The sequence below is a fragment of the Acipenser ruthenus genome, chromosome 28 (assembly GCF_902713425.1).
Source record: "Acipenser ruthenus chromosome 28, fAciRut3.2 maternal haplotype, whole genome shotgun sequence".
Taxonomy (NCBI): domain Eukaryota; kingdom Metazoa; phylum Chordata; class Actinopteri; order Acipenseriformes; family Acipenseridae; genus Acipenser; species Acipenser ruthenus.
The window spans coordinates 23,342,658-23,353,303 of record NC_081216.1 but is presented as its reverse complement, the minus strand read 5'-3'; the positions used below and the strand labels follow the sequence as shown (position 1 = coordinate 23,353,303).

The 10,646-nt window shown below is 39.8% G+C and overlaps 2 protein-coding genes across 3 annotated transcripts; one reads left to right on the top strand and one right to left on the bottom strand.

Moving 5' to 3' along the window:
* Positions 1-259: 259 nt before the first annotated feature.
* LOC117435078 (kelch repeat and BTB domain-containing protein 4-like) lies at positions 260-5,710 on the bottom strand. 2 transcript variants are annotated; one of them, XM_034058001.3, is made up of 4 exons: positions 5,337-5,710; positions 4,208-4,811; positions 3,065-3,171; positions 260-2,977 (listed from the first exon to the last, which is right to left on the bottom strand). In XM_034058001.3, the coding sequence occupies exons 2-4, from the start codon at positions 4,809-4,811 to the stop codon at positions 2,117-2,119; spliced, it is 1,572 nt and encodes a 523-aa protein (XP_033913892.1). In that variant the 5' UTR covers positions 5,337-5,710; the 3' UTR covers positions 260-2,116. The 2 variants fall into 2 exon arrangements, with proteins under 2 accessions (XP_033913892.1, XP_033913893.1); XM_034058002.3 differs by having other exon boundaries at positions 5,536-5,710.
* A 165-nt stretch (positions 5,711-5,875) lies between these two features.
* On the top strand, positions 5,876-10,002 carry LOC117435080 (NADH dehydrogenase [ubiquinone] iron-sulfur protein 3, mitochondrial). The gene is made up of 7 exons (XM_034058004.3): positions 5,876-6,008; positions 6,430-6,492; positions 7,153-7,250; positions 7,622-7,771; positions 8,030-8,155; positions 8,942-9,061; positions 9,741-10,002. Exons 1-7 carry the CDS (start codon positions 5,954-5,956, stop codon positions 9,879-9,881), a joined length of 753 nt encoding a protein of 250 aa, XP_033913895.1. The 5' UTR covers positions 5,876-5,953; the 3' UTR covers positions 9,882-10,002.
* The last annotated feature ends 644 nt before the right edge of the window (positions 10,003-10,646 follow it).

Below are 10,646 nucleotides of genomic sequence, written 5' to 3'. Positions count from 1 at the left end.
CATCTTTGAAACAGGATAACTTGGTTAATGATCTATTCCTTCTGGATCCTTTTTCTAAAACTAAGATCTGTATACCCATGTTGTATTGCTCATAAATAAAAATTTTATATATATATATATATAAGTTACTGGCTAATTTTATTTTTTAATTATATGTACACTTTAAGTGCTTTCTGAGGGTGGTCCACTATGAAAGGCGCTATATAAAAACAATTGATTGATTGATTGATTGATTGATACACACTATCAGTGGGTTTGGCTAAATTCCAACATAACCTAAACAAAACATGCTTCACTTCCAGTTCAACGCCTTACACAAGGAATTGAGCAGTTGTTCAAACATTTTCTTCAAATACATTTGAGAGATACTCAATTATCAAGAGTAAACTGACCATTTGGATGACCAGATGCAACCTGTCTAAATTGTAAACATGTTTGGTCCACCTTACTGCAAAAATAAGAAAGTTAGCATCATTTTTATGTGTGCTTTCTACTCTGACGGGTTAAGATATAAAAACAACATTTCTTGTAATGTCGTGAACTGAAAAAAAAAAAAAAAAAAAAAAAATAGCATAATGAGAGAAACAAACCAGGGATATATATTTATTAAGCATGGGGAAGCAGAATGACTTTCTATCGCACACATGAAGGTAACTAATTATAGTATTTTTTTTTTTACTATGAGACTCGCATGTCACACACACTCCATGATAATAAAAAAAAAAGATTCCATCTTCTCCCATTTAAATATTTCTCAGAATGGAAAGACAAAAACTGTATTTATTCCTAAGTTAACACATTACACGATACATGTTCTTTCAAGGCCTACAGCTTGATTAGGGGGAACAAATAAAATAAACACCTTTAACATAAAACACGCCCTTTTAAACATTTAGACAAGCGTTTCGATGTGATGTCAAAGCCTTTCTCTCTCCTATTACATAAAGAACGTGACAAAGAACTCAAAATGCTTCTCTAAATATGCAGCAGGAACGCCTGTGGAAATGGACTGTCCCTCACATGACTATTTCATTATCCCACACCCATGTGTGTTCTGTGATTCATAAAAGCTCCATCTCCTTGTTGCAAATCAGTTTCAGTAGGATGGGCAACTGTAGCTCTTAGAAGGTGGAGCTCGTGTCTACAAACCTGCATGAATTACTCACACCAGGAAATTAGGTTACTGCAAGCGGCCATTCTAGATGCTAGAGAACAGAGTCAATCCCCTCTCAATTGAAAGCAATCATGCGATTCATCCATTAACTATCTAATGACTGTGTTATGTCAGGCATTTTTTTTGTTGTCCAGCTCCAGTATATTAACTATAATTTCACTGCGTGGCTTCTGAGGCTACGGATAGTGAGTCGCTTCACAGAAGCCATTAAAAGAATAAAGAGAATTGTTTTCTGCTTGGTTTCAAGTGAAACCAGCTGTGTCCGAAGTGCTTCTTTATTGTAATCCCACTTGTTTGTCTTTAGCTCTAATGATGCATTAGGCAGTCATGAAAGAGAAAACAGAAAAAAATATATATACTGTGTATATATATATATATATATATATTACAGGGTCTGCCTTGGGTACTTTGACATAAAGTACCTAATGATGCGTACAAAAGAAGAGACGTCATGAAAATTGGTAAATTATAAATATCACATGAATTACAAGCCTCAGATTTTAGTGTTGATGGATTACCATAATAGACAGAAGTATTATGGTAATCCAAGCATCAAAAAGTGTTGAGGTTGTATGTACTTAATTAGTCACCCCAGACAAGCACAGCTACCAACAGGGATGGAAATAAATGATCTATACTCAATAGTAAGCAAACTTGGAATGGCTAAAATTACTCTGCAATGGGAGACTTCTTTCCATCTACGTGTCATGATGCTTGCAGTAAAAACTGCTAGAACTAAGCTATGGAAAGGCAAATAAGGCAAAGATCAAGGTGTCTGACCATATTTGGGAATCAAGAGTGGTGACTTTACTGCGCACCAGAGACAGAGCGCATCAGCAGGATTGCACAGACAAAAGCAGTGAGACACACTGTTCCCCACCAAATCACACTAAGCTCCCAGATTCAGGAAAACAGCTTGGTGGCGTAACAATTAAGATGGGGTCAAGCCAACACAAACTGCCAGTTCGTCAGGAGGATTTTGATACCCCTGATAACAGAGACGACAGAGGTGGCGGGGTTGAACTTAAGCGTGTTGGCATCTCCCTTCTTGCACTTGTCCCTGAAGACGTAGATGCAGCCGTTGCAGCTTGCCACCTTCCAGAAGGAGGGTATGCAGCTCCACACCTCCGGGAAGCGCAGCCGGGTGAAGCTCTCCAGCAGGGGGTTGTAGCACACCAGTGAGTCGCCCTCGGCCACGATAAAAATCAGGTCCTTGTGGGCGGTGGCGTGCATGCAGCCGGCAAAGGGGAGCATGTAGGGCTTGATGTGGCACTTCTGCTTTGCCGTGTCAAAGCACTGGATAAGCCGTGATGGCTTAGTGAAGAAGTCCATGTCATTCTCCTCTCCACCTAGCAGGTAGATGGTGCCACCCAGGTTAACCCCAGCTGCTCCGGACACAGATGTGTCCAGCTGGCAGGTTTCGGTCCACATGTTGTCCTGTACGGTGTAATAGATCACTGCGTTGGACAGGATGTCCTGCAGCGTCTTGCCGCCCAGGGAGTAGATGGCATCCTCCCCCGGCACAGAAACCAGGGTGTGCTGCAGCCGGTCGCGGGGCAGCGGGGCGCAGCGCTCCCAGTCCATGGTCTGCATGTTGCACTTCCACATGCGGCGAGGGATGGAGCCCCCAACCACGTACAGGTCGCCCCCGTGCTTGCAGGCTGCAGTGATCTGGTGGCACAGGCTGTTCTGCCCACTGATGCTGATGACATCATCTTCCGTGCAGTGCAGGGACATGGCCAGGGAGTGCGTGCGCGTCTCCTCCTTCCCGATCAGGTAGATGTGCACATTTTCACCAATCTCCTGTTTTAAAAATAAAATGAAACACAGTTTACTTGAATACACATTACATGCAGTAGTTTACCCATTTTAAGCATGTAGATACTGTACCTTAAGGCTGTCCAGCAGCATGACAGAGTAACCCTCTCTTTCCTCTTTGCTGTGGTTTATCCATGTCTCTATTGCAACGGTCGGGTTCTGTGAGCTTGGAACACCATCTGTAGGTTTAAAGAAAAAAAAAAAAAAAAGCAGCAATTAGACTTTTCTAAATCAGACTTTTTTTCAACAAGTTTCACGTACCCTTACTACCATACTACATCAGCACTTATGTTGCACTACACACAGTAACATTAGTAAGTCCAAGATTTGTTCCAATTGGACCCTCTGAAACTAGTTCTTTGAGACCTAAACTTAAAGATTCAAGAGAGACATAAAATTATATCAATAAACTTTCAATATGAGTCCCATTCGTCAGCATTGATGCAATCCAACTGCCACTTAAGTAAATAAATAAATCATCATGAAAATATTAAGAGAAGTAGCGTGTAAACTCTGTTTAGTCGTTAAGGATTTTTTTTTTAAATATATATCTATCTATCTATCTATCTTAGGGATGGGTTGAATACAGCGGTTCCGAATAATTTTACTTTAAGGTCTCACTGAACCGACACATTTCAATTGAAAGCCAGTTAAACTTTTAAATCACACAGTTAGGTTGTGCTGTGGGTAGGGTTTAAAAAAAAAAAAAGACATTTACTTTGAACATGGCGATGCTCTTAAACGATGTCATGAGGTTCTGCAGAGTGCTTTTGATTCAAAGGGAATTGTTGGCATTTAACTTGCCAGTTATCATCATGTATGTTTTGCCTCATCTCAATTTAAAACTTTTAAACCTCAACATCAATAGATCGAAGAATTGTAACAAGAGGGATTTTTTTAAAAACCTACCTGAAGACATTACACACTGTTCTTATGCTTATGTGTTTATAATGTGGATCTGCATCGCGAAACTCACCTGTTTACAGATTAAAAGGCGACAATTTGTTTTTAATTGAAAGCACTTGGGAGATTATACACGCAGCACAACCTAATTGTGTGACTTAAAAGTTTAACCAGCTTTCAATTGAAATGTGTCGGTTCAGATGAGACAAAGGAAAATTATTTGGAGCAGCTGTATTGGTCCCATCCCTAATGTGTGTGTGTTTATATATATATATATATATATATATATATTAACATGCTTCAAGTGCTAACCCTTGATGATGTCGATGAGCAGGCGGAGAGGCAGGTTGAGGAACTCCTCTGTCTGGTGGAGCTGCACCAGATGGATCTTGGCACAGTGCTTGGCTGTGGTGTACAGCTCCTGATCGCTGTGCTGATCAGCCAGCCACATCACCTGCAGGCAGCTCCTCACCTCCACCGTGCGGGCCAGGAACCGGGAGCACTCCTTGAACAGCGCGGTCAGCTGGTACATATCGGCCATCTCATAGGTGTCCTGCAAGTCCTCCACCCTCAGCTTGATGGTCCCGTGGTAGATATAATCCACCAGCAGCTGGAAGACAGGGGCGCTGACGTCCTTCAGCTCGATGCTGCGGTTGTACGCCTCCTTCAGGTTGGAGGTGAACATGGAGCGGAAGAAGCAGCTCTGAGCCGACAGCACCAGCCTGTGCAGCTGGAACTCCTTCCCGTCCACCGAGACGGTGACATCAGCAAAGAGCCCGTCCTCCAGGCACAGGTCCATGATGCTCTTCACCACCCGGCCCGAGTGGGTCCGGTCCGTGAAGGTGTAGCTGAGGAAGTAGTTTTCCTCGGCAGAGCCACCGACGTTCAGCACCCCACTGTCATCATTCAACTCCATCTGTAAATTCAGAGATGATAATAATAATAATAATAATAATACCCAGCTCCCCCTTTAAGTAATCCAGTGCTCCCTCAATATTTCAAAATTAACAATTTTTGTATGTGTAAGTAAAATAGGAGAGTACTGTACATATTTGCATTACTAAAATATTCATATCTTATACATTATTAGCTCTATGGTAAATCTGATAAATCCTTGGATATAAAATGCTACATCAATTTCTTTATATATTAAACTGATTTCTTCATCATTACTAAAATAACTTATTTACAGTCACACATTCTGAACCAATTTCTTTTTTGTTGTTATTGTTAGAATGACCACAATTTACAGAAGGATTCAGTACATGTACACAAATATCAAAATAAAGCATCATGATGTTTACATTCTTTGATGTCAGTGGAAAAACAACTCAGGCAAAACCAGTAATGTTTACATGTCAAGAGAGGTGTTTTAGAATATATCGGATTTCAAACAAAGCACTGCATTTTGTATTAGTATTTAATATTTGCTAGTACATACCAGCCAATGTGCGTCTCAAAAACCCTGACGTACTAATTTAAATGAAGATACTTGGATTCAGAATGTCATCAGAAGTTTAATGCTATTGACATTTTCTTTCTAGGCCGTAATGATTCTTCTTTTTTTTTTTCAGTTATTCGCTTGACAACAAAACGCAAAACGAGTTTGTAAGTTTAGTAGTATGGTATGCCTAAATTACCTGGACTTTCCAAACCTAGCTGTTTTCTTAATGTGTGTGTATTTTAACGTTGTGGTCCTTCTCCGTTAATAAGAGTCAAGCCTAGTTATTACTACTGGACGAGTGCTTACAACAACAAACACTGCACTGGCGCACAACTGTGTGAAAAACTAGAAAACGAGCCTTTTCCTGGCATAACCGTGTGTGCAACTGAAAACGAGTCCGGTGCGAAACACCCTCGATAGACCGAAGCACGTCAGGAGTTATAATAGTCGATTAAATATGGAGGAGGTAACGTCCTCTGCTGGGGGGACGGTGGAGCCATCATGTCAAACACAGGCTTGCAGTTTTCACTGTCTTTGTTTGTGTCTGGATCTATTCCATTTCCTCTCTGCTTAGGTTTCTATGACATCACCGTGGACGCCGAGTTCCGGCAAAGATGGCGGCCTCTCTGTGTCGATTTGTCCGCGGAGGATTCGGCAGGAATTTTGGTTGTAAGTTAAAACAACAAGGTAGATTGGTAAATATAAAAACAACGCGCTGTTGTTTTTTTTTTTGCAACTGCCTTTCGCTAAACTGGCACAGTATTGTGAAGCGGTTATTTCTTTGTGTCAAGGTATAGTTTCAATAATTCGTGGTGCGGGTGACCTTTCTTGTCTTTTAATCGTTGATCCCGCTTTTTTCTACAAACACATTTTAATTTGTGTCTGGACGTAGCCTCTTCCAATTGATTAAAACATATCCAGATATATTAAGTGGGTCCACTACTTACATTTGAACAATTACCTGCGAGTGGATAAAGGTATTCAGATCTTCTTTATATGAATCTCAAGAGCTGAATGCTGCATTCTTAATACTTTCTCCCAGTAAACCCAGTTAGTTATTGAATGCATTTTCTTTTTATATATGTTTCAGTTGTCAGTCGCAGTCCTGCGCTGGTCCATGCCAGGTTTGACAGCACAATCACAGAGACCAGACGTGAGTATCACAAACAATTTCGCTTGTATTGTTTTTTGTGTATGCTGCTTTTTAAATGGACCCCATTTATTTTTAAGTGATTTAATATATATATGACTTAACATTGACCACAAAACAGTAATAACAATAAAATGTCATTGTATTTGTATTTTTGAAATACAGCTGATTTATGAAATTGGCTCAACTATACCCCCCTCAGACACTGGGTGCATAATTGTACCATGCTAAGTTTCCTATCTACATCTATTTTAAAATGCATATAGAGTTCACACAAACTGTTTTAAAATTTCTAAATATTTTATGTAAAAAAAAAAGTGATTAAAAGCAGGCTATAAAACAGTTACCCTTTTAAATGTTTGAGAAGTGTGGGTCCCAATCAAATTAACTGAACGCAGAGAAAAATTATACAAAATTCTGTTTAATGCTTTTACTCATTTTTGTTTCTTTCCTTTTATCTTGAATTGTCTATGTGCAAAACAACACAATCCTCTACTGCCATATTTTATTTCTAAAAAATAAATTGTGCAGAAAGCTGCATGCACACAACAGCCTAGCATGCATGATGTTTTTTAATCGAACATGTCACTTCGCATCATTGGCTTTGCTGCTTTGTGGATTGTTTTATTACATGAAAAAAAAAAAAAATACCTGTGTTTTCAGCTACTGTCAGGCCCAAGGATGAAGTGACCCATAACCAGCTGTCAGCGTTTGGAGAATATATCGCAGAGATCCTTCCCAAATATGTCCAGCAAGTGCAGGTATGTTTCCAGCTCCTCATTCACAGCACAGAAAGTGGAGTGCTCACCATACAAGAATCTCTAAGTGTACCAGTCAAGTTCTGTATCGATGTTAAGATCCTTGAATTTACTTGCAAGCCTTCCATGGATTTGTCCCTTATGTAAACAGCTTCGCAGTGCTGTTGTCTTTAGTCCACTAGAGGGGGCTGTGTTGCTTGATGCTGTTACTGAGGGAAATTAGTTTGACATTTAATACAACACACAGCGATTGCATTACCTGGTATAACAACACCTGTATGCAATTGTGAGGACAAGGAACTAAATGGTAGTGAAGAACAAAAGGTGTGTGTTTGTGTTGCATGTATAGATGCTTACCTTGTGTTTCTTTCCAGGTGACCTGTTTTAATGAGCTGGAGGTTATGATCCACCCTGATGGGGTGGTTCCAGTTCTCCTCTTCCTGAGAGATCACACCAATGCGCAGTTTAAAAACTTGACTGACCAGACAGCAGTGGATGTTCCCTCTCGCCAGAACAGGTTTGAGGTAAAGCACTACAAACCTTTTCGCTACCTTGTCTAAGTTCTGCGCTTTGGCCATTCCTTGTGTGCAGTTTCTACCTCTTATGTTTTAATCTCCCCGCTGATTAAATACCATGGGCATGTGGGTCAAACATCAAACCATAGTTATGGTTTTTATTTATGTTATTTTTTTTTTTTAAAGCCACACAGGAGTCGGTAACAGCAGACAGGTGTTAAATGCAGATTAATCCCATCTGACTTGACTTTGTTCACTTTCTCGCAGCTCGTATACAATCTCCTGTCTCTGCGCTTTAACTCCAGAATTCGCATTAAGACCTACACTGATGAGCTGACTCCCGTGGACTCTGCAGTACCAGTCCACCTCGCAGCCAACTGGTACGAGAGAGAGGTGAGAATCACAGGGATCTAGACAGCTATCTAAACAGCGGCAGATCTGACCAATCATTTAGATCTGTATTATTCCTGCTTGTAGCTCCAAGTAAGTGGTGATTCATTGAACCCCCTTTACAGTGTCATGTGTCCCATTCAATATATGTATAGTATACGAGAGAGATGGGTGCATTTTATTCTGAAATAGTTAAGGGAAAGCATTGTGTGTTTCGGTTTCAGGTCACTCTGTTTGGCCAGTCAGTACAATGTGTAAAACTTGATTGAATCTGTCGCCATAGAGCAGTGAAAAAAAAATAGTGGCATTGTGTTTTATTTTTTTTATTGAATGTGCACCTTAATTACCAGTATTTAAACAAATACACATGTTAATTATGGATTGGCAACTGTTAATTATGGATTGACTGTTACGTCTTTCAACAGAAGAAATGCATATATAGACCACAAGGTTTTGTCCTCCAAATGGGAATCAGATTTACAGTATAACAAATGGCAGTACTGTGACACATTTAATAAGATAAAACTATGTCAAGCAGTAGTATCATTTATGTATATGAATAATTTACACAATGCCTTTTGAATTTATTGTAGTATTATTTATTTTTGTAATGGTTTATTAAGAATTGCATGGATGTAGTTGGATCTGTACCTAGTTAAGGGTTTGCTTCACAATCCATTTGGCTTCTTTGTTAGCAGATAAGAAGAGACTTTTTTTAAATGGCATTTTTGTGTGGTGTTTCTTGCTGTGATACAGCATTTCATGTTTTCATATCTTGTCTGTTTTCAGATCTGGGACATGTATGGTGTTTTCTTTGCAAACCACCCTGACCTGAGAAGGATTCTTACAGACTATGGTTTTGAGGGTCATCCATTTAGAAAGGACTTCCCTCTCTCTGGATATGTGGAAGTAAGAACAGTTTTATTCACTTTTTATTCAAGGCTGTAAATCTGTTTTTCTGCAGCCTCATGATCCTGTGTTGAAAATATTAGCTTTACAGAAAATATAGGACTAAACTATGGAATAATGTATAGCCCTATAAATCTATGTTTAACCGATTCAATGTTTATTCCTTTTGTGTAAAAGGTATTTTTTTCAATGAACAGGTAGACTTGATGGAGTTTTTTTAGTCATATTTTATTTTTATTTAAATGAGTTTGCAAGTATTCACATACAGTATTGAATTACAGAGGTTTATGGTGCATCCAGATACAAAAAATGATGGACCTTTCCGGTGATTCTGTTATAGTATAAAGTAAGCATGATAGTGGGGCTGTGGCTTTAATTGGAAATTGATTTAACAATAATGTCCTCCAAACACAACTGTGGGATGGAAATAAGCCTGCAGTGCTCTATAAAGGTTACAGGGCTGGTTATTGCTTTCCTTCCCTGGCAAGTCTCCAAGGAGCTTTGTTTCTCAGTAGTCTTGCAGCTCCATACAGTGGCTTTAGTACGGGTTAAATAAGACACAGTGTGGCTAATCAAGCTCATAATAAAACCTGGAATGGGTCCAACTGCTGTGCAATGGGAGTGTTATTCCCCCCCCCCCCCCCGGATCGTGTGTTCATGCCTCCCCTTCCATCTTCAGGTGCGTTATGATGATGAGGTGAAGCGTGTGGTGGCTGAGCCTGTCGAGCTGTCCCAGGAGTTCCGGAAATTCGACTTGAACAGTCCGTGGGAGGTGTTCCCTGCGCACCGCGAGTCCAAGGACACGCCAAAACTAGAATAAACCTGAGAGCAAATAGGAATCTCCTTGTGGCTGCAGAACCTCAGAGGAATCTGTGTGCTCCTTCCTGTTTTTCTGTCTCCAAAACACATATTTATGTAAATAAACCGAATTGAGATACCTACAGTGAAGTCAATGTTGTCTTTCTATTGCACATTACAATACGTGCTTGCAATGAGGCAGCGCTTTTCATCTTTTCACCCTTGCATGTGGTTTAGCTTCCATGGAAGTTGTTTCTCTTTGTTATTAGTAGTTCTTACTGACGTCACTACAATATTGTGTTTTTTTACTTTTTGATATTGTCTGAGCTGTGCTTCAGTTCTAGGTCAGCCAAAGCATGTTTATACAAGAAAGGGCCAGTGCCATCTAGTGCCCAGCAAATACACTGGGGAAAAAAAAAAAAATTAAACTTGATCCAAAGCAGTTGAGCACTAGATGGCGCTGGCACTTGCTTATGTAAAGATACCTTGGCTGATTTGGCCTGTTCAGATACTGTACATCTACGGCAGGCAGCTAATGCACAACTGAAGAGCAGCTCCTCAACCCACTAAGACACAGACTTGTCAACTGAGTAATTTACAATAAGTGCCCATTTATTTGTAAACATAATAAAATGGCTAGGGTACAATAAAAAAAAAAAACTACATTTTTGAAGATACTTTAACTTGCATTATAGTGTGCACAGTGGAAACAAAAACCTGTTCATTCAGGTACATGTGAGAACATCTAGTTAAGCATTCTCAATGCAGGCATCTTCTAACAAACACT

Excerpts from the sequence above, each read along its gene's own strand:
- LOC117435080 (XM_034058004.3), top strand. The coding sequence starts at position 5,954 with ATGGCGGCCTCTCTGTGTCGATTTGTCCGCGGAGGATTCGGCAGGAAT. Across the intron at positions 6,493-7,152 it reads CACAATCACAGAGACCAGAC|CTACTGTCAGGCCCAAGGAT; the intron begins GTGAGTATCACA and ends CTGTGTTTTCAG. Across the intron at positions 8,156-8,941 it reads CCAACTGGTACGAGAGAGAG|ATCTGGGACATGTATGGTGT; the intron begins GTGAGAATCACA and ends GTCTGTTTTCAG.
- LOC117435078 (XM_034058001.3), bottom strand. The coding sequence starts at position 4,811 with ATGGAGTTGAATGATGACAGTGGGGTGCTGAACGTCGGTGGCTCTGCC. Across the intron at positions 3,172-4,207 it reads GCTCATCGACATCATCAAGG|ATGGTGTTCCAAGCTCACAG; the intron begins GTTAGCACTTGA and ends TTAAACCTACAG. Across the intron at positions 2,978-3,064 it reads TGCTGCTGGACAGCCTTAAG|GAGATTGGTGAAAATGTGCA; the intron begins GTACAGTATCTA and ends TTTTTAAAACAG.